This window comes from Peromyscus californicus, unplaced genomic scaffold, assembly GCF_007827085.1.
Source record: "Peromyscus californicus insignis strain IS unplaced genomic scaffold, ASM782708v3 Scaffold_1__1_contigs__length_55948999, whole genome shotgun sequence".
NCBI lineage: Eukaryota > Metazoa > Chordata > Mammalia > Rodentia > Cricetidae > Peromyscus > Peromyscus californicus.
In genome coordinates, this window is record NW_026294492.1 from 37,004,326 (window position 1) to 37,032,107 (window position 27,782).

Here is a 27,782-nt window from a genome sequence, read left to right on the forward strand (position 1 = left end):
CTCAGGTTGAGAAGGTCAGTGACTCCACCTATGATGCATTGCAGGCACACGCTCACTGTTTGGAGGACGTCGTTCAGGCTCGAGCTCTGCCTGGCTGTTCATGTATCACTGGACAAGCCGTGGGCTTCCTTGAGGCAGCAGCCCTATTAATGGGGCTAACGGTGAAGCCCAGTGGGATGGCTGGAAGTTCTGTGGAAGCAAGAACCAGGTAGCCTTTCCACGGCCAGGACTGCAGGACTCCATGGGAATCCTCACAGTACAACATGGGTAGCGGCGCAGGAAAGTGATTTAGCATGGGAACGGGGCATGTCACACGTGTGCCAGGAGGGTAAAGCCGTGCTCAAGAGTGTGGAAATGCTTATGGCAATCCTGGTCTCCTTGCCTCTGTCTCCTGGGGGCTGGGATCACAGGCATGGGCACCTCGAATGCCTTTTGTGGCACTGGGGATCGAACCCGGGGCTTCTCCAGTGCTAAGCAAGCACTGTGCCAACTGAGCTGCGGCCCCAGCACCTCCCGCACGCTTTAGGTGATCTCTCGGTTCTTTACAATGCCTAACACGACAGATGGTTACGTTCCTGTGTTATTAGGAGATAATGACGAGAAAAAGTCCCGGAGGTAGGCACGGGTTCTGTGACTGAGTATTCACATACATAGAACCCGGCTTTCCCAAAAGACTCCCCAGCCTCCTTAGAACTGAAGGTGAAGAGAGACACAAGACAGACTCTGACCCTTGCTGAGGACACCCTGGCCTAACTCCATGCCCTGCAGAGACTGGGGCCGTGAGTGGTAAATCCTTACATCTTGGGGAGTGTGATGGAAGGGGAGGTCAAGGGAACAGCAGGAGAGGCCAAGTGCATCTTGTGCTGTTCGGGTATTGCTTCATTCCGATTGGACAGCTTAGGTCATGTACCCAGGCAAGAACCGGGGGCAGAGAGTAGAACTCGCCACGTAGTTTAAACGGCCCTTCTCTAGCCAAGGGTAGGCTCAGGCTCCCCGGGCCCATGTGTCTCAGTGGAAGAAGGTGGCCCTTGAACTGTATCAGGGCTCTGGACAGAAGGAAAAGTATAAGGATGCCGGATCGGCAGTGTCCCCTGTATCTCCGCACCATAAATGTCAGGACGATGATAAAAGAAGGCTGTGGCGGAGGCTGCAGCAGGAACTTAAAATTCGGGGCGGGCGTTTCTCGGTGTGTGGCTCCTGGGCTGCGAGGTCACTGCTGAGTGAGTTGGAGCGAGCATCATTCAGCAGAGAAGTAGCCCTGGTCTCAGGGGCCCATCTGATTCCTCCTTAAAAGTGACCATAGCAACGCAACAAATTAGCATCGCTTGAGAGTTCAGACAGTTAATACACTCTCTCCAGCTCCAGCTAACACAGGGTAAGCTACCTATGACCTGGCTTCAGGCAACTTCCTGGTTTCCGCCTCCCACTAGCAGATACCTGATACCAGGCCTTGCAGACCTGCTCTGAGGGAGTCCCCGAGGGGATACAGAGAAGAGAAGAGGCGCTACTGTGAACGGTGCCAGAAACAGGAGCGAGGGTTGATGGGTCTGAATCCGGCATCCAGCTGAGATCTGTCAGATGAAATGATTTATAGACCAAAGCTTAGAAAGTGAGTAGGTGCTGCCCGGCAAGGAAGTGTGGAGAGTGAAGGGAGGTGAACCTCCTGAGCAGTCGGTTGGTTGGAGATGTGTGCTTGGATCCCTGTGTGCATTGGAGTAGCTGCTGAGGATTTCTGGGTTTCTAGCTCGGGCAGCTTGACTGGGTAGCAGCTTCTTTTATTGAGGGGGAAAACTCCCAAGTTACAGACTTGAGAAGTGAATTTAGTTCAGGTTGTCAACTTGGTTCTGTTCAAGCCGAAGGGGCTGTGGAGTTCGGAAGTCTATCTGGAGGTACCTGTAAGAGGTCTCAAGTTCAGCATGGTCTACGCTAGCCTCCAGTTTCTTCCCTGATGTGTTGGCCCACCTCGGTTTCCTCTGCTCTCTAAAATCTTCCAGCTATCCTTCTAGAAGCACTGGTGAGAACCTGATGTCTAACCTGTCGCCCAGCTCGAGTCTGCCTCCTGACTGGCTGAAGACACCACCAGTGCTCGGGGGGCCAGCTTCTTCCACTGGGTTCAGGCCACTGTCTTCATCCAGCCTGTCTTGTGTTCCTGTTCACTTTTGAAAAAGTCCAATTCTGTGATCCCCTGCCTCCATGGCTTCAATGATTCAGGCTGACTCCCTGTCCAGCCCTTTGTCCCCCTGGCCTTTCCCAGGGCGTCAGCATCCCATCGGGCCTTGGGGCTGGCCCCTAAACCTGCTCCCAGACCTCAGGCTGAGAGGTCTTTCCTTCTCTCCCTGTCAGAATCCATCTTCCTAGTTAAACCTTTCCTGGTTCCCAGGCCTTTCCCTTCCCAGCACCTCCCCTGTGGTTGTTATCACTTTGGGACAGTTTTTCCTGACTCAGTACCTCAACTTCATCAGACTCAGCCCCCCCTCCCATTTATAACAAATGTTTCGCTTCTGGTTATGCTCAAATGAAATCTGTGGGTAATGCAACCTCCCTAGACTCATAATTTTAAGTCAACCTTTAACATTCCACATGTGCGGAGGCAGGATACGGGGAAAGTAATCCATCTTGAAATTATTTATTTCCACACTAAGTTCCTAGATTCCAAGGGTGGAATATTCCTGAAATCATAATTCCGTAATGATGTACCTATAAAATTCCCATAAATGCAATAGTCACCAGACTGACTGACATAATCGTGTTTTTATTGGCCATTTGGATGCTAAGAGCAGTATTGCCAGCAGCCTGTGACCTTCGGCGATGGTGTCACCTTGTGATGTCTCAGTGCTTGGCACAATTGTCTCTCTCCCTCAGTGTGCCCTGAGATCACTTTCCTAGAAAATGTATTTAAACCACGCTAAAACAAAAAAACAAAAATAGATCGTTTATGCTTATATATTCAACCACGCCAGGCCCTAGAGTCATGTAGTTACAAAGTTGTTGTCATGTTTCTGAACGCCTATACTCAGCAGTATAGGGACAGCAATCTCGGAATGCCTGAAGAGGCCCCTCTTTCACTTGGACAGTCCAAAGCAACTCCCAGTTTCCAGGGTGTCTTGCAGACAGAGTTGTACCGCCTAAGTGAAAGCCCCTTGTTAACCCCTCATTTTCTGCCAGAAGTGAAGGAGGGCAAGATTCGTACCTGCTTTTCACTGGTGTGTACACCACAGTCAGCACCTTGTTGCCAGACATATGCTGCAGTCAGTGAGCGAGCGTGTGCATGATCCCAATGACATGAAATTCCAGCCACAAAGTCAGGCAAGACATGCTATACCCAGGAGAGTGAGCTGGCATTTAACTCCTTTCCTGGTGCTGGAGGCCCGCTGACCTCTGTTTTAGTAAAAGCAACTTGTAATTATAGCTCCCGACAGTGTAGAGTTTCAGCTCCCAAACCTCTCCAACCAGGGGAGTCACCTCACCCTGTACCAAAGAGACAGCGCTGGCCGAGAGGCCGTGGCTTGTCTTTTTTTGGAAAGTCGGGCTGGTCTGCTAGAAGAGCTCAAAGCACTAATCTAGCGGCTCCCTCCTCTCAACATGTGTATGCTATATTTACTGTCTCTACACGATGGGGAAATGAAGCTTGCTGGACGGAGGGCCATATTTAGCTGAGTCTCGATCCTCTGCCTTGTGGGGTCAGCTTAGATAAAACAGAACCCTGAGACTTGAGCCTTCTCCAGGAGAAGTCTTTTTCTAGGGCTACTCATGAGGTGACATGCTGGTTCAGTCCCCTCCTTTTAGAGAGAGGAGGTACTGGTCCATGAAGGCCCTCTCACTGCCCCAGCTCATCATGTACATTTCCTATCCTGTTGGGCCAACTAAAACTGGTGTTATGATCAGCCAAGTGGCCACAAAGAATGTATCAGTGAAAAAGCCCACAATTTGGGTCTATAGCTCCAAAATAATTGATACATTAATAGAGGGACTGACTTGTTAAAACACACACACACACACACACACACACACACACACACACACACACCCCAAAGATGAGACACTGTACAAGTTGGAAAGCAAGCCTTCATTCAAGTCCAATACTCCTTTGACTAGGGCTAATCAGGCCTATGACTGACAAATAGAATTTCACAACTAAAATGAAGACTGGAAAAAAAAAATAGGAAGAGAAAAGGCCAAATATGCAAAAAGGTTCTGAAAAACAATCCCTTCTTAGGAATTTACAGTTCTCTAAAAGTGATTTCTCCTTCCCAGATTTCCTTTAGTTTAGCAGTAGTGAGAGGTAGTAGAAAGTAAGGAGTCAAACTCAGAAAACTCGGTGATGAGCTTTGAACCATACTTATCAATACAGTCTCCACCGGGCAAGGGGGCTTATCCCAGTTTCTTTGAAAACTGAGTTGTTGTTTACAGAGCTGGGGATTACAGCTGAGGTCATACATACACTCAGTCAGCACTCCGCCACTGAGCTATATGCCCAGCCCTATTTTGTATTTTGAATTATGCATATGCAGTAGAGAGTGGGATGGTATGTGCACATGAGTACAGGTGTCCATGGAGGACAGAGGCATCGTAGCCCTCTGGAGCCATTGTAATCAGCCTGACATGGATCCTCTGAAAGAATCGTGTGTGTTTGTAAGTACTGAGCCATCTCTCCAGCCCCTCTCAAGTTAGAGTCCTTTCGTTTATGGTGCTGGAGAATCTAACCTGGTACCTGTCCATGTTAGGCAGGTGCTTCCCCACTGATTAAGATGAAAAAAAAATGCTATATTCATTTGACAAAGTTAAATAAGAAACAAACTCGAAAGAGACAAGTTACCACAGAGGACTCTGGAACGTTTGTAAGATCTTGTTGGACTTAGGACGGACCCTTTTCCTCCTCATGAGTTACTCCGTCTGTGAGCCTGAGCCTGCTTGGCCTGGGTATGCACCCTTTTTGAGGGCCCGGGTGTTTCCAGAGGGCAGGGTGCCTATTTTGGGCTTCTCCTTGGAAACAGATGTTTCAGATAAAGAAGGCGACTGCTAGCATTGGAAAGTGACAGTTGCTGCTCCGTGTGGAGCAGGGTCACAGTTGGCAGGGCATTCACGGGGGTCACACAGCTCGTCTATCTCTGAGAATAATCAGCAGCTGTTCTGGACTTAGAAGACTGGGCTTGCCTGAAGGAATTAGTCCTCTGTGGCCCACTTCCCCTCATCCCAGGCTGTCACAGAGAGGAGCTTGTAGACGCGGATAATGGACTCTGTCCTGGATGACTGGGGAGGGTAGTTTATCCCTGCAGCGTTTTTCTGGCCTTCGGAGCATTTGTCACTGACAACCTCCCATTTTACAGGGAAACTAAGTGTCCCAAAATAAGAGGCTTGACCCAAGGCCACACCCCCTGTACCTGTTCAGACCTCTCCAGCTGTAAGGCCTGACTCAACTGTACTTCTGATATTTTCTCTTCTTGGTATCTCTTAATCAGCACGTTGATACATGCAACACTCTGACTTGTAATGGCGTGTCCATACACTTCTTTGTCTGCCTGGCCCCATGCACTTTCCCAGAGCTAAGGATGTTTGACATCCAGTGGCACTTCCTGCCCATGCAGTCCTCCTTGGGGCTAACCTCGTGTGTGTTTCCGCAGCAGCCTGCAGTTCATCCTGTCTCGATGGTGTATGGTGTTCAAAGCCCTAATGTCTTACAAGGCACATCGTGGATTGCTCATTCATTTAACTTCATTTCCTGTTGTTTTTTTTTTTTTTTAAGATTTATTTTTTTGACGTGCATCAGTGTTTTGCCTATATTTATGTCTGTATGAGGGTGTCAGATCCCCCTGGAACTGGAGTTACAGACAGGTGTGAGCTGCCATGTGGGTGCTGGGAATTGAACCCAGGTCCTTTGGAAGAGCAGCCAACTCTGAGCGATCTCTTCGGCTGCCTCACTGCCTGATTTTTAACTTACATCTTTCATGAGAGAACTTTGTAAATGTTTCTAATACATTTTATAAATTAGATTTTGAGCCTTACCCTTTCTTCAGGCCCCGGTTGATGATAGCCCCATTCTGAGCACTTTGGGGCTGTTTAATGGTGTTTCTTGGATTAAGCATTTATCTATTCACCTGATCAAGTCTCTACCTCGATCTGTCCTATTGTTGTATATGATCATCTTTTTCTGTTTATGTCTTGAATATCCAGCTAACTTATAAGCTCCAGCAGACAGTGAAGTCCTTTATTTGTGCATGTATCCTTAGGACATCCCCATGCAGTGTAACTTCAACAAATCTTTGCTAATGGCTTTGGAGTGGCCAGGGTGATGGAATGTTCACTGGCAATACACAACAGAGGCAGGTTATCCCGTGTCGGTGGGTGATGAGAAATTTCCTATGGATATGTATTTTAAACAGATATCCAGAGACCAGCCAGATGGGAGAGAATTCCCAGGTCTGCAGAAGGGAATCGAGGATTGTGCTGAAGAGGAAAGGCTGGTGTCTCTGCTGCCAGGGCCCCGTGTGCAGAGGCTCTGATAGGACCCGGACTTCAGTTCTCTGCTGCTCCTGAAGATCCGATGTTTCCTCTGGGAACACATTTCTTCTCTTGTCTGGGATTCTTGTTGTGTGCTGAGTGTATGATCATTTCTACCAGTTCTGCTTTTCAGTATTGTGAAACCTACTCCATAAGCTATCAGAACATGGGTTTTTAAAAACTGGAGCCTCTGTGAGCTAGCCAGTTGGTAGGAAGCTGAAGAATTCCCTTAGCAGTCCCAAAGTCCTGTTGACGGAATTCAGTATTTTGATGTTGGCTAATTGTCCTTTAATAACATGGAGCTGTGCGCCCAAGAATGTTCCAGTTAAATGTCTAAATGCCTATTTTAAAAATTAGAACTAAGCCGGGCGGTGGTGGCGCACGCCTTTAATCCCAGCACTCGGGAGGCAGAGCCAGGCGGATCTCTGTGAGTTCGAGGCCAACCTGGACTACCAAGTGAGTCCCAGGAAAGGCACAAAGCTACACAGAGAAACCCTGTCTCGAAAAACCAAAAAAAAAAAAAAAAAAAAAAAAAAAAAATAGAACTAAAATATATAATTGGTTTACTAATTAGGAGGACACAGGATTCTTAGTTGAGAAAGTTCTGACTTGGATAAATGGTCGTTTAAAAGTAAGGGCGCTTGTTCTGCACGTAACTCTCAAGGTGTTTCTGTTTACAGTATCTAGTGTGAGATGAAACACTCCGCAACACCCCCCACCCCCACCCCACCCCACCCCCACCCCACCCCACCCCCATCACCCCCATGTCCTCCCTCTCAGACCCACCACTTCACGCTAAGTCCGTGTAAACACAGTGCAGTGGGTAGAAGCCGCTCTGTGTGAGGCTGGGTACTGTGTGCACAAGGGATAACTTATTTTTTAATTTGCTCTCTATTATTAGCCTCCCAATTACTCGGACTGGATGAAAGCAAGAGAGATCTCTTTCTTAAAATAACTGCCAATTATTTAGCCCAAGATGGCAGGCAAGAGCAGTTCATTCCAGGTAGTTTAGCATCATTTACTTCCAAGAAGGTCTGTACATGCTGTTGTTTTTTTTCCATTCTGTTTTTATAGCTATACCTATGTAATTATTCTAACAAAAAAAATTGCAAATTAATGGATACCTAGAAAGGATCGATCTAATTTTCCTCCCGTATGTCCAGGTCTGTCCCTGGGGAAAGTCAGGCCTCTTTCATAAAAGCAGTCAGTGTTTGGATTAATGTGACTAAGCATTTCTAGGGAACTTCGAATCCAGCTGCTTTAACTTTCTCTGCACAGCCCCCTAAAGAAAGAGTACAGAGTTCTGTTTCCATGATGAAGTAAACTTGGTTGAAAAAAAACTTGGCAGTCTTTAAAAAAAAAATACCGATATTTGTTTGATGTTTCCAATAGTCTTAAGCTGGTTGCGCTCCAAAGTGCCCAATTAGTACAGTGTTAACAAATCATTTTCCTTCTATTAATCAGAAAAGCATGTTGCCCTCGAGACCTTGGTTTGGGTTTTGATGAGAGTGTAGAAAATTTTATTTCTCGGGAAAGAAACTTCTCTGTAGCTGCCAGGCGATAAAGCCAGGAGCACAGGGCCCTGGGGACCTTGCGAGAATTGCGGAGGAACTGGAGAGTTGGCTTCCCCTGAGATGCACCGAGTCCTTTCATGCGCTAGGTGCGGGCGCCGAGCACTTCCGAGGCTTTGTCTTATTTATTCCGCCTCATCCTGGGGGATAATACCCATATTTTGTGTCTGTGAGAATTGGAAATCCAAGTGTGGGAGAAGAATGATTTTTAATGAGAACACCCCACCCTCCAGAGAAAGCTAAGCGCAGGTTTGTTCAGCAGTTTTGAGTCGCTGGGTGGGAGGCTTAAAGTGTGGGCTTCCTGTTCGATCGAGGCTGCCCTGTGAAAGACATACTCAGGGCAGCTGTTTAGACGACCTAACACTCAAGCTGACTTTCTAAAACAGGGTTTTGGGATTGGTTTTTTATTTATTTTATGTATATGAATTTTTGTCTCATGTGTCTGGTACCCCCAGAGGTCAGAAGTGGGTGTCCAGTCCCCTGGAACTGGACAGATGGCTATGAGCTTCTACGTGGGTGTTGGGAATTGAACCTGGGTCCTCTGCAAGAGCAACAAGTGCTTTTAACCCCTAAGCCAGCTCTCCAGCACCCCACATGTTGTATTATAAAATCAGAATTATTAATGCATACTAATTACCAATATCATGTTTTTCTGTAATGTATCCATACATTCATATTTATATTTTGGTTGTATCCACCCTCCCAACCACACGCTTTTACTCTCCTCTCTCCCCGGGTCCCTTACCCTTCCCTAGCAGTCCCTCCCTACTTTCCATAAATGAGAGAAAACATGTTGTCTTTCTCTGTCTGGCCGATTTTGCTTAACATAACAAACTTCCAGTTCTGTCCGTTTTCTTGCAAATGACATGATTTTGTTGAATGAAAGTCTGTTTCATATATATGCATGTTGCATTTTCTTCATCCATGTACCTTTTGATGGGCAGCTAGCCTGATTCTGTAACTTGGCTGCCATGGGTAGTGCCATGGGGAACATGGGTAGACGTATCCCCACTGCATGCTGACTCTGATTCTTTTGAGTGTATACTCTGGGGTTAGTATAGATGGCTCATGTGGTAGTTCAGTTTGTAGAGGCTCTGTGTGTGTGATTTAGGACTTCCTTGCCGTTTTTTTCCTTAGTGGCTGTCCTAATAGACATTCCCATCAACAGAGTATAAGGTCCCGCCTCCCCAGTATGCCTAGCAGCATGGCTCCGTCTTGCGTCCTTGCCGATAGCCATTGTCACTGGGGTGGGGTAGGGTCTTAGTGTCATTTTGTCTTCCTTTTCCTTGACTGCAGATAGATGTTCGGCATTTTTTCTGGTGTTTGCTGGCCACCTGTTTGGCTTCTTTTTAGATAAGTGTGTGATTATGTTACTGCTCACATTATATTTTTGGATTTTCTTTTTTTTTTTTTTAGTCTCCAGGCTATAGCATGCTGCAGACCCACTCTGCTGCTCATTGTCCCACGACTGATACCTCCCTTTCTCACCCTTTTAGGCCAGAATAGGAAAAGTAGCTCATGGTGTACACTGCACCAAGTTGTGCAGGAACTTGGCCTGATTTCTAAACACAGGGCACAGGTTTAGTGAAAAGCAAGGAGAAACCCCCACATTGAAAAGTAAACATGAGGGGCCAGAGAGACGACTGCCCGGTGAAGAGCACTGGCTGCTCTTGTAGAGCATCTCCATGGTGGCTCACAACCATCTGTAACTCCAACCCCAGGGCATTGGAAACCTCTTCTGACCTGTGGGCACCAGGTATGCATGTGGTGCACATACACACACACACACACACACACACACACACACACACACACATATATATACACACACACATATATGTATATATACATATATAGGCAAAATACCTATACACATTAGATAGATAGATAGATAGATAGATAGATAGATAGATAGATAGATATGTAAATAAAATAAAGAAGCATAAAGATTGTAGAAGTATGGGGATGGCATTTCCCCATTGTCCTGTTCTGTCAACTCAGAAAGTTCCACTGCTGTGGCTCTAGAGTACATGCCCTTTGATGAGCCAGCGAGATGAATAAAGCTGCCTGTAGAGTATATATTGTCATTTGAAAGACTCACAGAAAAATAGAAGAGTTAACTTCCACAGACAAGGATTTAGATGTTACACGTCAACGATGGATTGAAAACATTTGGGAGAAATAGATACATAACGTGCAGATCTTTATTCCTGCCATCATTCCCTGAGTGTCTTAGCTGGGGTTTCTATTGCTGCGATGAAACACCATGACCAAAAGCAACTTGAGGAGCAAAGGGATTATTTCAGCTTATGCATCCACATCATAGTTCATCACTGAAGGAAGTCAGGACAGGAACTCAAACAGGGCAGGTACCTGGAGGCAGGAGCTGATGCAGAGGCCATGGAGGGGTGCTGCTTACTGGCTTGCTCCCCATGGCTTGCTCAGCCTGCTTTCTTGTAGAACCCAGGACCACCGGCCCAGCGATGGCACCACCCACCATGGGCTGGGCCCTCCCCCATCAGTCACTAATTAAGAAAATTCTTTACAAGCCTGCCTACACCCCCATCTTCTGGAGGCATTTTCTTAATTGAGGCTCCCTCCTCTCCGGTGACTCCAGCTTGTGTCAGGTTGACATAAAACTAGCCAGGACACTAAGAAATATAGGTAACTCTTGTGATGCACTAGGCACTATAAGCAATGTGTCAGTGATTTAAGATGTACATGAAGGTGTATAGTGATTACATTTTATAGAAGAGACTTGGAGCATCTGCAGATTTTGGTATCATGGGGTTTCGAACTAGTCACTCACAAGTATGGGAGAATTGCTGGAATTGAAAGTTATAATGAGAAAAATTCAGATGGCATGAAAGGAAAATTCTTCAATAGGGAAATAATACTGCAGAAACTAAATGGAAGATCTTTTAAAATATCCTCTTAGTTCCACATTTATACTGTTCTAGTAGTAAAGTGGGTTCCTTAAGAAGGTAGTCTTCCTTCCAAAACCAGTTTCCATGAAACCAGATGAGTCCAGCCATGACAGAAACGGAATCCCGATTCTACTCTCTTGCTAGAATGTAAGTAGAATTTAGTGTCACAGAAAATAGTCCATGCAAAATGAGATAGTCACTGCATTGTGTGGCAGAAACTAAAACACCTATGAGGAATAGAGCCATGAAGTAGCTATGTAGCCCATGTAATAGTCCAGTGTAGTCAGGAAGAGCCATGAAGTAGCCATGTAGACCATGTAACTAACAGTCCAGTGCAGTCAGGAAGAGCCATGAAGTAGCCGTGTAGCCCACATAACAGTCCAGCATAGTCAGGAAGAGCCATGAAGCAGCAGTGTAACCCATGTAATATATTGTCCAGTGCATTTTGGTGTGGAGAGATTACCAGGCCGACTGGACAGGGTAGTTGCAGAGCAGAATGCATTGTTTGATCATGTGTGTGGCTTTGTGGATGTGTGCAGTTCCAGGTGTATACATGCAAAGAAAAAAACACTGGCAACTACCCAAGAAAACATCTGGGAAAGGGAAGAGGGAGGGGTTGTGACATAATCTTTGTCTTTAACATCCATGTGCCACATACGCAAAGGGGATGGGGGGAGAGAGAGGGGGAGGAAAGCAAAACTAAGAGTCTCGCTCGGCGAAGGTTCGTTAAGCACTAAGAACGCTGCCCCACAGTCGAGCCCCAGGTTGGAAGCCCAGAGTCGTTACCATGACGGTCCATCCTCACAGGTTCTTCGCCTTCTGTGCCTCTGTATGTGAATCGCGCAGTTTTAAGGATGAAGTCCGTGGAAGACCATGTTGGTCCATACCTGGACTATTGTAATATTTGCCATACAGAGTCAGTGTGTGTTATTAGGTTAGAATACTTAGCATCAAGCTCGCCTTGGGTCTCCGTACAAACTTGGCAGTGACAGCCTTAGGAATCACAATGTATTCTCTCTTCCCCTCCTACTCTGTGCGTGTGCGCGCGTGCGTGCGTGTGTGTGTGTGTGTGTGTGTGTGTGTGTGTGTGTGTGTGTGCGCGTGCATGCGTGCGTGTTGAGATGGGAATCTCACTATATAGCCCAGGGCTGGCCTAGAATTCCCCACCTCCTTTCCTTAGCCTGCCAAATGCTGGAGTTACTGGAGTGTGCCACCACACCCCTCTATTCTCTTAGTTTTTATTTGATTTGTTAATTGTACTAATTTTTTTTTAAAGAAAAAAAGAAAAACAAAACCAAATGGAATCATCTTATTTCATGGAGAGAGACATTCTTGGATGTACTTTTTGACCATGTGACCTAATATATTTATTGCTACTAATCTATAGACACGTAAGTGTAGATAATGACTTTCCTTTCCTTTGTCCATAGGAAGACTATGATCGTCTGAGGCCTTTATCTTACCCCATGACTGACGTCTTCCTCATCTGCTTCTCTGTGGTAAATCCAGCCTCATTTCAAAACGTGAAAGAGGAGTGGGTACCAGAACTTAAGGAATATGCACCAAATGTCCCCTTCTTATTAATAGGAACTCAGGTGTGTCTGCTTTGATTTTATTCATTTAAGAATAAGCTCTCTAGCTAGTTTGGGGGGGGGGGTTGCTCTCAGACAAAAGACCCTATGATTTAGCAAATGATGCGCTTAATAAGTTTCAAGTGCTAATTCCTCTCATTTTTACATAAAACTAATCCCCCAAAATTATATTAGTATCTTTAAAAATCTTGTTTCGTTTATTTTTTTTTTAATATATGGAGATTAAATGGGACTGTATGCACTGGTTTCTTTTAAATACATATTATAGGACATTATTGATCTTTCTGAATTAGATTGATCTCCGAGATGACCCCAAAACTCTAGCAAGACTGAATGACATGAAGGAAAAACCTGTCTGTGTAGAACAAGGGCAGAAGCTAGCAAAAGAGGTAACGAGTCCCTGCTGGATTTCTCCCTGCTGGATTTCACATGTGTGTGAAGTAACGGCAGAAGCCAGCTGCGCTGTGCATTGTGTCCAGGGCACTGCCGGGTCCTCTCTCCCACTACCTCCCTTATCTCGGCACTGACACCATGAGGGAGGCCTGTTTCCATGACGAGGGGGAACGGGGGGGGGGGGGGGGGGGGGGGCTCTTAACTGTCAAGGAGACTTGCCTGAGATTTGGCAGTAAAAAAATGGCGGAGCTGGGCTGCCAGGCTACATGTCTGTTTGCCTGGGCGATGCTTGCAACTGTGGTGCCTTTAAAGCCAGAAGCAGGTGCTGAGGCTTCACACCTTTCTTAATTATTGAAACATTTGTACTGTGCCAAAGTAGGCTCTGCTTTCAGTTACGACTCCTGCAGGTGCAGCGGGAGTGACATTAGGTGACAGTTTAAATCTGTGGCTAAAGAGAAAATTATGGCTGGATTTCTAGAATACCTTTTAACTCATATTTTCCCTTACCCCAAAGCTAGATTTTTTTTTTTTTTTTTTGGTTTTTTTCAAGACAGGGTTTCTCTGTGTAGCCCTGGCCGTCCTGGGACTAGCTCTGTAGACCAGGCTGGCCTCGAACCTCAGAGATCCGCCTGCCTCTGCCTCCCAAGTACTAGGATTAAAGGCATGTGCCATGGCTGCCCGGCCCAAAGCCAGGTTCTTTTTCCTCTCCATCTGACTATAAGATCATTGGATTCTTCTAATTCTTCCTCCTCCTCCTCCCTCTCTTCCTCTTCTTCTTCCACTGGCTTTAATAGGATTTTTGTGTAAATGCTACCTAATAAGATCTTTTAAAATATACTATTGGGAGATAGAAAGAAGCAAGAGAACTTTCTGGAGGATAGCTTTTCCCAAAGCAAAGAGAAAGGATATCACCAGCAAATCACTTCAGAAATTCCTTGCATTTGATTTTATAATCTTGGGGAAAGAAGGAATTTCTAAATGCATAAAGGCAAAAGTTATAAATGCGATGAGTTGACTGCATAAATATTGCTATCATATCGGATTCCAGAAATAAAAGCCAGGTTGATTTGTAGGGCATTAACATCTTAGTATGCAGGAACCCCTTGCATAAAATGAGTCCATCAGAAGAGGACATATAACCTAGCAGAAAAGTGGGCTAAGAGCATCCACCCAGTCACCAGGTCTGAAGAAGTGAACATGAGCTTCCACTCCAAGAAGAAGGAACAGAAATTGTGCACCCTTACTTTCCAGGTGACAGTACAACACATGAAGTTCCTACCCTGCTCTTATGGAGATAACTTTTTTTTTTTTTTTTTTTTTTTTGAGGGAGAGAAACCAACCCTAGTAGTGAGCATAGAGCTAGAGTGCCAGAAAACAGTAAGGGGCCGAGCAGCCAGGCAACCCTGAGAAACTGACTCGAGCATGATTAACATCTACACAGGGGACAGTCACATCTGTGCTCTTCCCACCTCTGGCTACTTTACTGTATCTTGGATATGCCAACGGCCTCCCACATTGGTCTCTGGGTCTTGGCTCCTCAGGTTCCTCACTGTTCACCCTTCTCAGCTGTGGAGAAGGCGTCCCTGGCGACCACCACCCTGGCATTTCCCTCTGCTCTTTCCCCCCAGCACCTAGCTGTGTCTGTTGTCTCGCCCCACAGCAGGACCCCTTCGTCACTGACATGTCCTCAGCACTTAAGCACTTGCTTAATGTGTAGTGAGGATCTAATATTTGGTGAATGAATTTTTCATAGAGAAATCTGGAAGGCCGTACACTAGTATTTTAACAACTGTCTCTCTCTGGGTATTGTGAATATGGGTAATGAGGTTCTTTTGCATAGCTGTATTTTATAACTTCCTGTGTAATGTGTTGTTACTGAGTTGTAGAAAACTGTTTTATATAATTGTGGCTTTTTTTTCTCCTTCCCAGATAGGCGCATGCTGCTATGTGGAATGTTCAGCTTTGACCCAGAAGGGTTTGAAGACTGTTTTTGACGAGGCTATCATAGCCATTTTAACTCCAAAGAAACACGCAGTTAAAAAAAGAATAGGATCAAGATGTATAAACTGTTGTTTGATTACGTGAGAAAAGTCTGTAGTGGCCAAGGAAACTGTCCATTTCTCCCAGAAAGCATTTGAAATGCTACAGCAATGTCCTGACCTCTTACAATGAAGAAGTTTAACCTGAGCGGGGAGGGAACCTGTCCTCAGCATTCTCCAGAGTTCACTGAGAATGTTTCTTAAAGGTCTAAGCGGCAGCAAACAGCATCTGAAGCCACAATCTACTCTAAATAGTTTATTTCAACTAGAAGGTACAATCTCTCAGGGGTTTCATAGTTAAAAAGCTACAATCACATCATGTTGAAACGACATTGAAAAAACAACAGTGCTGTAAATGGAACCGCTTGGCTTTGACCAGACACATTTCTGCACAGTCCTTATGGAATCTGCACAAAGAAATATCTCCTCCCCTTTCTCCTCTTAATTGTTCTTGTATGTAAGTTGCTTTCTATTCCAGTATATCCAGAGTGGTGAGCTCACGAGGCCAGCCACGTAGCCAAAGGTCGCTCCGAGTGTACAGGAGATGGGCCACACCTGAGGGAAGAATTATGAGATCAAAACCAACCAATGTTTCGTTATTACTTGAGCACAAATTAAGTGTAACATAAACATTTCTATAGTGAAGCTTAATGTGCTTTCTTAAAGAATGCCAAAAGTTTAGTAGATCATAACTGCATTTACCATGAACACTAAAAATGTCCACATTTTAGTTAATGTGCACTAAAAGGTAACAAGGCTTCTGGCAACTGTAGATTTAGTTTGATGTTCCCCAAATTGCATGAAATACATGCTAAAGTACAAATTTAAAAGTTGGGCCATAGTTTGCCATAATCCTGAACTCAGTTTAGCTCTCTGAATGAGTTGGTCATTTTTCTAATTCCCACTTTGGCTGTGTACATCAAATGAAACAAGAAGTGAGTAGACTGACTGAACCTTAGGAACTTTTCAGTTGTGTCAGAGGGAAGACACAGAATCTAAGCATGTTACGTGGAACGTGTGGGTACTCTGCTTCCATGAGCTGCAGGTACTGTAGCCGCAGAGGGTGCAGCCCATAGCTTATGCACACACCTAGAGTGTAGGGCAAGCAGAACACTACAGGCTTCCCGATGGTTTCCCCAGCCATGGTACACTTCATTAAACCAGAACCAACTAATGGCGATTTATTTTATGCCACAGACAGGGTATGTGGGTCCCAAAGTAAAAAGCCCTGTGTAAAAAAATCTTGGAAGCAAACTTTCTTGTTTCTTTTGTAAAGCTTATTTGGTGTACTAGAGCCATTTCTAACCCTTCTCTGAGGAATAGGCCACCAGAGTGCACTGGAGGCAAACCACCTTGCAAACTGGCTGGTACCATGTGGCTTTCTTCCTCAGGCTGCTGTGGATCTGCCTTATTCTAAACGCCATGCAACAGACAGATGTGGTAGACAAAGCTTCCATGCGAACCACTCACGCAGTTGGGAAGCATAATTAATCCATAGAGTGTTACCGGCCTTTCTTAGGTTTCAATTTGCTGTTGCTTCAACTACGACTTCCTTGTCTTTAGCAAGCTTCTGTTATCTTCCAGGATTTGTGCTTACAGCTTTGTCTATTGCACAGATTGGGTAATGGAACACTAAACATTGATACTTGAAAATGACAGCCTTAAATGTTCATACCAGTCACAAATCTCGATGTACTGTCTTGCATGTGAGCTTTGTAGGAGTTTTTGAAGTATAAGCACCACACTCCCCCACTTGGCAGTGGACAGTCTACTGGACAAGAGCTTTCTCTTGGAAGTGGACGTTGGATGTCTTTTTCTCCAAGCAGTGGTGGTTCACATTAAGCATCATGGCCTTATGTATGCTCAAATGGGATTTCTGTAACTTTCCCATTCAGTTTTGGTCTGTTTTTAGATAGAACTGAAAGAACCTGTATACTGAGTTAACATGCTAGCTAAGTTGTTACACCAATATGAAGGAATCCCGACAGTAAAGTATTATTCATTTCCAAGTCGCCTTTGGAGATTTGATGGGTTTGGGTTTTGGCTTTTCTCTTTTTCCTTCAAATCTACGTTTGTGAAACCTTGGACACTTGGTGTATTAGGCAATGAAGTTAAAGTCAAGAACGTTCCTGCTCCAAGAGAAGTGGATCAAGAATCTAGAAAATGCACTGGTGTCGCCTTGGTTTCCTCATGTTCTGACCATGGGACATCTCCAGTGTCCTCCCATTCATGAGCTCTTTCCACTCTCTCCTGACTCACAGCAGGCATGTCGGCCATCTCACTCTTCACTCTCCTGACTCACAGAAGGCATGTTGACCACCTCACTCTTCACTCTCTCCTGGCTCACAGCAGGCATGTCGGCCATCACACTATTCACTCTCTCCTGACTCACAGCAGGCATGATGACCACCTCACTCTTCACTCTCCTGATTCACAGCAGGCATGATGACCACCTCACTCTTCACTCTCCTGACTCACAGCAGGCATGTCGGCCATCTCACTCTTCACTCTCCTGACTCACAGAAGGCATGTTGACCACCTCACTCTTCACTCTCTCCTGGCTCACAGCAGGCATGTCGGCCATCACACTATTCACTCTCTCCTGACTCACAGCAGGCATGATGACCACCTCACTCTTCACTCTCCTGATTCACAGCAGGCATGATGACCACCTCACTCTTCACTCTCCTGACTCACAGCAGGCATGATGACCACCTCACTCTTCACTCTCTCCTGACTCACAGCAGACATGATGACCACCTCACTCTTCACTCTCTCCTGACTCACAGCAGGCATGTCGGCCATCACCCTGTTCACTCTCTCCTGACTCACAGCAGGCATGTCAGCCATCACATTTGCAGCCTCACCCTCTCCAGATGGTAAGAATCATGTATATAGAATTCTTGAACTCTAAGCCGACGATTGTATCATCTGAACCTGAGGTGCCTTAGGTACTCTATTTACCTTGATGGGGTTTGGAGTTTCCCATTGCTTGTTAAGAGCTCTTTGTGTTGGTTAGTTAGTATTTCTTTTTGCAAAATCTTCTCTGCCACTTTAACCAAAAAACCAAAGATTTGTTTTCTATTCATGAGCAGATTATAGAGAAACTGCCTTATTTTCAGAAGCATATCTTCATTAAAGGCTTAGGTTGCAACAGAAATTCAGACTAATCTCTGGAAAAACTCTTTCAAACTAGTGAAATACCGGGGAAAGAAAATACTTTTCAAAACTATTTTATTAACATGAATTGTGCTAGTGAATGCATGCACTGCTTCAAATAAGGTCATGTACGAAAGACTGAGAAGAAATTAGAACTGATCGGTGTTTGCACAGAAAATTTGTTCGACAGTCCTTTAACGTTTTTAGGGGAATCTGGAAATCTAGTAGAACTTCGCTAATGTGTGCCCTTACTCTATCCTCACAGGTACATTGTAGCTTACTTGCGATGAATTATCATATTTCCAATAAGTAGAGCTTGAGTTTGTGCTATTTGTTATGAATTATCTTAGTTACTTTAGACACTGCTTCCATTTGAGTTTTAATTATTGGTTTTAAATACCAAATTAAATACTGGTTTGTTGGTTGTTGCTTTTTCAATGATTGTTACTTCAACAGCGTCCCTTTCCTAACGTATGGGGTCATAAATAAAATGAAACGCACAGTTACTATTTATGGAAAGCACTCAACTTCTTCCCTTAGTAGTTTTTATTTAGTCCCCTTCCCTCTGCTTTGAGACTGCTCACCTCTGGCAATGCGTGAGCACCTGCACCCCCCAAAAAGCTCCCTGTCGGTCAGAGTGTGGAAAGAGTAGCAATCCCTGTGGCTCCCAGCCACATTCTGATTTCAGGTACCAAAATCTGTTTTAATCACTCTGTGACTTCAGTGTGGTTCATTGTTCTCAAACACACACACACTTGTACACATCCTTTAGACGGTTGCTATATTTCACTTCCAAAGAGTATGAAAAATGAAATAAACGTTGGTTTAAACCTTTTTCTCCTATAAGGGGTTAAGGCTTGGAACACTCAGCAATTCACTGTTAGGTAAAAACTCAACTCAAGACATCCATGCCATCAGCAAATAAAATGTCCCAACTTTTCACATGGTTCCCTAGTGACGGTCGAGGCTTTGTGCCTACAAGAGTGCTGGTGTGAATCTCCTGCGACACATGAGTCCTTAACTGTTAGTCTTTTTCCCCTCAGTGGCTTCTTGCAGCTTTCTTACGATTGCTTCAAAATGTTTAAAACCACACCACAGCACAGAATTCATCCGACTTGTCCAATCAGCCTGGTTTGATTATATTTTAATAATGAGATTTTAAGTTTTCCATTTAAAACCAATTCTGTTTCACAGAGACATTTAACATTCTTTATGATACAATAATATTTTTAAAAATCTGTAGTACCTATGACCTGTTTCAGCTGCTGAGATATAAATATTTCTCCAAATTATGATAATCTGAGGTTGCTATATCTAATTCCTTGGTTTTATGTAAGGAAAATAGGAAATGGAGAATACAGACATTCATATTAAGGAAGTCATTCATAGGGTTTGCCACCAAAGTGACAATCATTTTATCTAGTTTCTTTTATTTTCAAATGTTTCTTAAAAATCACTAAATGGAAGAAACATCTCATGTTACATAACATAATGCAATGCAAGTAGATAAAATTAGTAAGGTTATCAAAGGAAAAACCTATTTAAGAGATGAGCGGCTCTGTCGGGTGGAATGCCAGCATCCTAGTTATGCATAGAGCACCTGCCTCTCATCCTAGCACTCGGGAGGCTAAGGAAGAGCTTGGTTAATTTGAAAACACCTAGGATGCTGTCTTAGGGTGACCATGCTGTAATCAATCACCATATCCTGAAGCAACTTGGGGAAGAAAGAAAGGGGTTATTTGGCTTACACTTCCACATCTCTATTCATCATCTAAGGAAGTCAGGACAGGAACTCAAACAGGGCAGGAGCTGATCTAGAGACCATGGAGGCACACTGCTTACTGGCTTGCTCAGCCTGCTTTCTTAGAGAACCCAGGACCACCAGCCCAGGAATAGCACCACCCACCATGGGCTGGACCCTCCCCCATCACTAATTAAGAAAATGCCCTATAGGCTTGCCCCATCTAATGGAAGCATTTTCTCCACTGAGGTTCCCTCCTCACAGATGACTCTAACTGTGTCAAGCTGACGTAAAACCAGTTAGCACAGCTGCAAAACAAGACTGTATTTCCCCAAAACCACCCTGGGCTGGTGGTGCCTGCCTGTGACCTTGTATTTCAGAGGCTGGCATGGTGGCCAACAAAAGAAGGTCACCATGAGTTTGAGGCCAGCCTGGGCTACAGGGCAAGATACTGTCTCAACAAGAGACACCCCCCCAAAACACAAACAAACAAAACAACAAACAAACAAAACCCTCAAACAATCCCCTCCCCCAAAATAAAAATGCCTTGCTTTTAGGGAACCGTTATGTTCCTTCCTATAAATCAAGTGATTGTGGGTTTTTTCTCTTTATCACTTAAAACCCCCCCAAAAAGGTCTGTTTTCTTAAAGTAATAAAAAAAAATAAAGATTTTATATTACCTTGCGTAGAATTTAGGCAAATGAAACCTGTAATAAGGTTTTCTTTTTCAGAAATAATTTCATCTTCATAAACAAAAAAGCTCTTTCAAAATATATAACTAAACTGCATATGTGTGTGTGTGTGTTATGTCAAACAAAAATTGTTTGAAAGAACAATGTGGGCTGGGGCAGATGGCTCAGCAGTGAAGAGCACTGGCTGCTCTTCCAGAGGATCCGAGTATTGTTCCCAGCACCACATGGAGGCTCACAACCATTTTAACTTCAGTTCTGGGATCCAACACCCACTTCTGTCCTCTGTGGACACAGCACATACATGCAGACCAAACACGTAAAATAATCTAACAAAATGCAACAATATAAAAAACGCAATAATACAAAAGGGTGTCCACTCTTGTTTTAGAAAGAACTGTTTATGTCTTAGGAAAGGAAATGTTCCAACACATCTATACAGTGTGAAATATTTTTCAACAGTGATTAAGAACACTGATTTTGGTATTAGACAGGATTTGAATCTTGGCTTTAAGATTTACTAAACATGGCCTTGGCAAGTCTTCAAGCCACTGCGTGCTTGGTTTCCGTGATTGGTATACACCCTGGTACCTGCAGGTGCTCATACATACAGCAATAATAAATATCAATGTAAAAACCAGATGAGCCTTTTTCACCAGGATAGAAGGTATTTATGAAACATTCATTTTCTAAATATCACAAATTCTTGCATAATTTGAAACTAGAAATCATAGGATTATAACTGAATTGGTAACTGCAAAGTGCTTAGAGTAGAGATAAATCAAAGCTTGCTGATTTGAATGAGTGAGGACTTCGGTGATCTTAGGTTAATTGGCATCTCCCTTACTGAAGGGGTATGCTGTATTAACGTAAACTGTTAATGTATAGACTGGGAAAAGTAAGACTTACAGAGATGGTCCAGGGTTAAAGATGCGCTCTTTGCTCACTGTAAGCTGTGTTGACAGGACTGAAGCAGGACTTTCATGAGAGACGGGACTGGCCAGGATAACTTAGGTGCGTGCATGCATGTGTTCAGGTGCATGCGTGCATGTGTTCAGGAGTGTTGACTGTCACTTTTGACAGAGTCCTGGCCAGGAATTTACCGCTCCACAAGTAACTTCCTGTGTGTTCTTTGTAGGAGGAGAGAGGTCAGAAGAAATGCAGGTCCGTCTCCGTTGACAGTTAGCAAACTAGAGCCGGGTGAGCCGGTATCATTTGGGTTCCTACACCAGACTGTAGCATTTGCGTTAGGAGTAGCCAGCACAACACACTCAAGACCAAATTCAAAGGAAATGTATATCATCATTTGAAGGCAGTAGGTTAGCAGGCCTCATCAGATGAATTCTAACAGTAATTCAAATGAAAATTTGTTCAGGACAATAAACCCACTAAAAAGTAGCTTGTAAGAGACGTAGACCTGGCTTGCCCGAGTTTTACAAACTTCCTTTATGTCTAAAGAGAGAGCTAGTAACCCTTCCTCTGTAGATTCATCAGTTTCTCCCTATTTACTCTGATGGCACCCACATCTGGAGGCTCATAAACACTTGTAACTCCAGTTGAGGGATCCAGTGTCCCTTCTGGACTCCATGGGCACACACATGTGCACAGATACACACAAACGCATAAATAAGTCTTTAGAACAAGTACATGGACTGAGTCAGAGAGTGATAGGACATGACACCTGTCACCTTCCTATAACCACATGCTACACATGTACACACACGCAAGAAAAAGCATGAGATTTTCAGACACAAAGGCATTGTAAATTAGCTTTAAATATGCTCCTATGAATGTATTAAATTTTGGTCTAAAAATACAGACATCACCAGAGTGATACCGACATTTAGAAGAAACAATGTGGGAAAGGAAAGCAATTTAATACTTAAGCTATTCTAAAGAGAACACAGCTATGGCTTTAGAGAAAGAAAGAAACAAACACTGTTTCAGTCTCCAGCAGTGAAGAGGATCATGGTGTAGGTGGAGCTTTTGTTTGTATCCTAAATCTTCCTTTTGCCAGTCAAAGACAGTGAACACGGTATGTACTCTTCCCTCCCACATTTTGCCTTTGTGGTGGTTAAGAACAGGAATGAGATTTACCTTGCATTACAGTTGCCATGATTACATTTATCTTTGGCATAGCACCAAGACCCATGCCTGGTACATAGAGACCTACAAGTGACGCATGTTCTATTTATGTCTGAAATGTCACACAGAATTGAACATGATATGACATTCAAGTAAATCAATAAACTGGTTTAACAAACTACCAAAGAAACAAAAGGAAAATAACTCACTTAAGGACTGCTAGCAGAAAGAACAAGACAGAAAAGAGACAATGAGAACTCAGTGTAAATAAGGAAGCTTGCATTTGTGTGTGCTCAAAATGCTGCCGGCAAACCACTTTTCACAGGTCACAGCAGCATGGTAGTTGTTAGCCTCCTAACCTGCTTTCTGTAACCAACCTTCTTTTGCTGGCTTCTACACAGTGAGGTCTTCCTTCAACTACACTTTCCCCACCTATCGCTACTAAAATCATTGAAGGCTCACATTAAGTTGAAAATAAGTTTTCAATGGCATTCATTTTCAATGGGCCTTCCCTGTCACTTACTGAAGAATCCATTTGAAAACTACAAGTATGCTTGAGATTTCTCATTATAGAACGCAATCAATGCCTGGCCACAGGAACATTATACAAAATCAAATTTGAATTCGAAGTAGAGAAAATGGCATTAAAACACGACAGGTTTTGTTGGCTCTGTGTGTTCGTACATGTGTGTTTTTAAAGAAACCAGACGTTCCTGTTTCTCCAAAATATGAACAAAACATAACCCAGAGATGCTTGCTTTGATCATAATTTAAACGTATCAAATGTGTGTTGGGCTACAAGGAACAAAGAACTAAACTCTCTTTTTAATATCATGCTGTATTTTAAACAGTAGTTTATACAGTAATATCTTCTCATGAAGTTTTGCTCTAACAGAATCTCCACATTTAGGAAATGCCATTATCTATCGCCTATCTGCTTTATTGCTGCTCTGGCAGATTCTGTCAACATCATGAGCCAGTGAGGTCTTGTTCTGTGTAGTCTGACTTACTGGAAAACAACAATAGCACCACAAAAACTTTGTTTGCTGAAAAGGAAAGTGGAGAGGAAAAACGAAACCTCACCGCTTCTCTAGTTTATTAGAAAACAACTAAAAAGAGTCAAGTAGGAAACTGACTAGAGGCTTCTGAGACATGTCAGTTTCATTCTCCCCCATTGGTACGCATCCCACTTTAAAAGGATTACAGTGAATAAGCCAGCCATTGACTTGCACTACTCTAAAAACCAACAAGGAAATTCAACAGCCAGTGGATTCCAGCTGAATGAAATGTTTTCACTAATGAAGACTAACGACCTGGAACATACTCAGATTAGCTAACTAGAAAGTCTGTTTTAAAAGTCCCTAAGTCAGAAGCTGGCTCAGTGGTTAACATGCTAGTCACAGATGCGCACGAAAGGAGATCTGATCCCCAGAACTCACACCGAGCTGGATGTGGTAGCCCACGCAGCTGTAATCCAGGAGATGGAGATGGAGCTCTCTGGGATCCAGAGAGCCAGCTAGCCTGAGGTATGCCATGACAGTGAGGCCTCATCACCGGACTTCTGTATGTGCAGTAGGACACGTGTGCTTACGAACACGCACAAAGATTAAAAAGTCAATTCCGTCAGTACATGGGATGGTGAAAGGAGGATCAGGTGTTCGAGGCCAGCCTTGGCAAGTCTGGACTACAGAGTGAAAGCCTGTCTCAAAGCCACACCTCCCAATGTCATAGGTTAAGGGAAAACTACAATAATTTTTTAAAAATTTGATGTTAATTTGAATCTAGCTCATTCTTTATTGTAAGTAAGTGCAGAGGGAGAAAAATTAGTAGCAAAAACCCTGAATAATCTAAAAATGGACAACTGAACTGTGAATAATGTCTTCTAAGCAAACCCAAACACATGCTTTAATCGGCACATCTACTTTCCACAATTTTGCTTCTATTTCTGTAATCTTGCAGGGAAGTTCTAAACGTGTAAGATCAAACTTCTATACACTAAAGTAGGTAATGTACATACAAACTGACCTTTTGCCAACTCGTTCAAGTTGATGCCCCACTGTGCTTTAGTTTTATTAATATCCTGTTTTTAGATTTAATTCTATTAACTGAATGTCATGAATCTAGTAGTCTGAAACAACTCACGTGCCTTCTTCAATAAGCCTGTCCTCCAACTTAAGCCTCTACCACTCCTCAGTTGAAGAAGCGAAGTATGGATGACTGACGAGCTGCCAGCTCGATCACCAACATGGGGAGAAGCAGGACTTTGCTTCATGAGCACTAAAACCTCCACAAGGACATCAGTACTACCATATTCTCCAAATCTCCCGAGACTTCTACCATATAACAATCGATCAACACGGGGAGGGCAGCTCACCAGAATTACTGAATGTGAAAGAAAAACTCAACTGTCCAAGAAAGAGAACATCTAAGTGAAGGCACAAAAATGGACCCCAAAATAGGCAGTTATGTCCAACAGAAAATTCAGGTCCTATAAGTGAGGCATGTATGAAAGATTTAACTCCAACCATTTGTTACCTAGGAATATACCCTACGAATTAGGCAAATGCAGACATTTGCTTAAGTGTGACAATAATAAAATTAATGCTACTACCACTTAATGGAAAATAATCTAAATGCCCATTCATTAAAAACTGATATATTGGAAGGTGGTGGTGGTGCACACCTTTAATCCCAGCATTCAGGAGGCAGAGGCAGACGGATCTCTATGAGTTTGAGGCCAGTCTGGCCTACAGAGTGAGTTCTAGGACAGTCAGGGCTACACAGAGAAACTCTGTTTTGAAAAACCAAAAAAAGAAAAAAAAAGAAAAAAACAACCTGATATATTATAAGAAAATAAAAATCCAGTTATATAATTCTTCGCTAACATGTGGAAACACCATAATATGAAGTTTAGAGGGAAAGCAGATTAAAAAGAACATGTACATTATGAGCAGTATGCATGGAGAGAGCTGCAAAAGTTACCATCAGAATAGAAATGGCTGTTTTCCCTCAGTGGATAGGGAGAAAAAGCTAATTTTAATTTTAACTTTCTATAAAAATTATTAATATAGCTTACATTTAAAAGGTAAATATATTTTCTCTTGGAACCAGAAAATATTCTCTTCATGTTGGAAAAAAAAATGTACATTTACTTTTAATACCATTGTTCTTTTTAGGAGAAATTATCTTAGGAAAATTCTTGATGCTATAGATTCAAAAGTGTCTATCAAAGCAGTGTTTATTATAATTTATAATACTGACAATAAACTAAATGATCAATAGTAAGTTTATTATATTAAAAAATAACTATATAATAAACTAGCATAGTATAAAACAATGAAAAATTAGTTAAACAAGATCTTGGGGACAAAAAAAGGGAAGGTTTGGTGTCACAGTGATGTGTTTGTGTGTCAAGCTGACGGAGTACGGCATGTCCTGGTTAATCTTAATTGTCAACTTGACAAAGCCTAGAGTCATCTGAGAAGAAAAGCCTCAACTGAGGGATTTCTCAGCTTGTACTGGCCTATGGGCATGTCTTGGGACTATCTTGACTATTAACTGATGCAGGAGGGCCTATCCACTGTGGGTGGCGCCATCCCATAAGTTGACTAAGCATAAACCTGGGAACATGCAAGCCAGCAAGCAATGCTCCTCATGGTTTTTGTTTCAAGTTCTTGCCATGAGCTCCTCTCCTGGCCTCCCTCAATGACGGACTGTAACCTGGAAGTGTGAGCCAAATAAATATTTCCCTCCCCTAAGTTGTTTTCGGTCAGTGTTTTATCACAGCAACAGAAAATACTAGAACGTGGTGACATACCTGTAATTCTGATACTAGGGAAGGAAAGGTATGAGGATCAGAAATTCAAGGCCATCCTCAAATACAAAATGAATTCAAGGCCAGCATGGATTACATAAGATCCTGTCTCAAAACAACTATATTTTAAAAATTAAGATAATGATGCTTGGTGTTGTGACTCATATCTGTAATCCTACTAATCATGAAGCAGGAACAAAAGGATCATAAGTTTCAGGCCAGCCTGGATAACAGAACAAGTTCAAAGTCAGCCTAAGCTATACAATGAGACCTTGTCTCAAAGCATCAAGGGGTGGAGGTATGGCTCAGTAGTATCCCATGTACTATCAAGCTTCCTCTCAGATCACTTGCCTTTATTTTTAAAACTACTTGGGAACTTGCAGGACATCTCAGTGTGTAAATCCAACAACCTGTTTGATTCCTAGACTCACTTGGTGGAAGGTGAGAACCTCTCCTAAGTCCCACTCATGCACTCCAGCATGCATGCACCCACAGACATATGTGCACGTGAGATAAAGAAAAATGTAACAAAGCTTGCTTTAGAAATTACTTTGCTATATGCTTTGTAATATAGTTCAAAGTAAGTATTCAATGTAGCAATCAATGTAGTTAAGAAAATAAAATCTAAGATCAGAAATGTAATAACTAAAAAAGAGAGAGAAAAAGTAAAAGCCTCCTGTATGTATTGGCAAAATAAGCTTTTAAAAGTTTAAGAGCAGGGACTGGGGAGGGGCTGCTCTGTATGATGAGGTCCTGGGTTTGGATCACCAGCACCCATGTGAAAAGCCAGGCAAGGTGACACACATCTGTAATCTTAGTGCAGGAAGGGGAAGATAGCAGGATCCCAGGGCCTCCATGGCCAGCCAGCCTAGCCAATAAGTAATCTCCAGGCTCAGTGAGAGACCCTGTCTCAAAACCTGAGGGGAGGAGGAACAGAAGATGGCACTGGATGCCAACCTCTGGCCTCCACACATGATAAATGCATAAGCACATGCATCTGGATACATATAAGCACATACATGCATGCAACACATATACACATAGTTTAAAAAAAAAACATTCTTCTGTGCATATAGAAAAAACAGCTGTATGGTAGATCCAGGCCAACATGAATGCTTATGGCACTGGGTCAGGTCCCAATGAGCAGCCACCTAGATTGCGCTGCGTTCCCTGCTTTACTGAACAACCAAATACCTTGCGTCAGGTACCAGCTCTTCCCATCAGCTTTTCTACCACTGTGCCAGCATGCATTTTGCTAGTTTCAAGTCTTTAAA

At 43.5% G+C, this 27,782-nt stretch overlaps 2 protein-coding genes and 1 long non-coding RNA gene across 11 annotated transcripts in view; 1 reads left to right on the forward strand and 2 right to left on the reverse strand.

Annotated features, from left to right (window-relative positions):
- Positions 1-15,149, forward strand: part of Rhoq (ras homolog family member Q) — a 34,292-nt gene extending 19,143 nt beyond the window's left edge. Inside the window, exons 3-5 of the mRNA XM_052746496.1 lie at positions 12,427-12,591; positions 12,882-12,977; positions 14,911-15,149. Coding sequence (XP_052602456.1) covers positions 12,427-12,591; positions 12,882-12,977; positions 14,911-15,066 — 417 coding nt within the window. The 3' untranslated portion in view covers positions 15,067-15,149. The remainder of the gene's footprint in view (positions 1-12,426; positions 12,592-12,881; positions 12,978-14,910) is intronic.
- Positions 15,150-15,261: 112 nt separating this feature from the next.
- LOC128115613 (phosphatidylinositol-glycan biosynthesis class F protein) overlaps positions 15,262-27,782 on the reverse strand; it is a 143,295-nt gene continuing 130,774 nt past the window's right edge. For 8 of the 9 annotated variants that reach the window (XM_052746487.1, XM_052746488.1, XM_052746489.1 and 5 more), the window contains one exon: positions 15,262-15,575. In XM_052746487.1, coding sequence (XP_052602447.1) covers positions 15,462-15,575 — 114 coding nt within the window. In that variant the 3' untranslated portion in view covers positions 15,262-15,461. The remainder of the gene's footprint in view (positions 15,576-27,782) is intronic. The other variant, XM_052746495.1, reaches the window with a different exon arrangement.
- LOC128115619 (uncharacterized) lies at positions 17,616-27,782 on the reverse strand. The gene is made up of 2 exons (XR_008220226.1): positions 17,781-27,782; positions 17,616-17,735 (listed from the first exon to the last, which is right to left on the reverse strand). It is a non-coding gene; the product is annotated as an uncharacterized LOC128115619 (long non-coding RNA).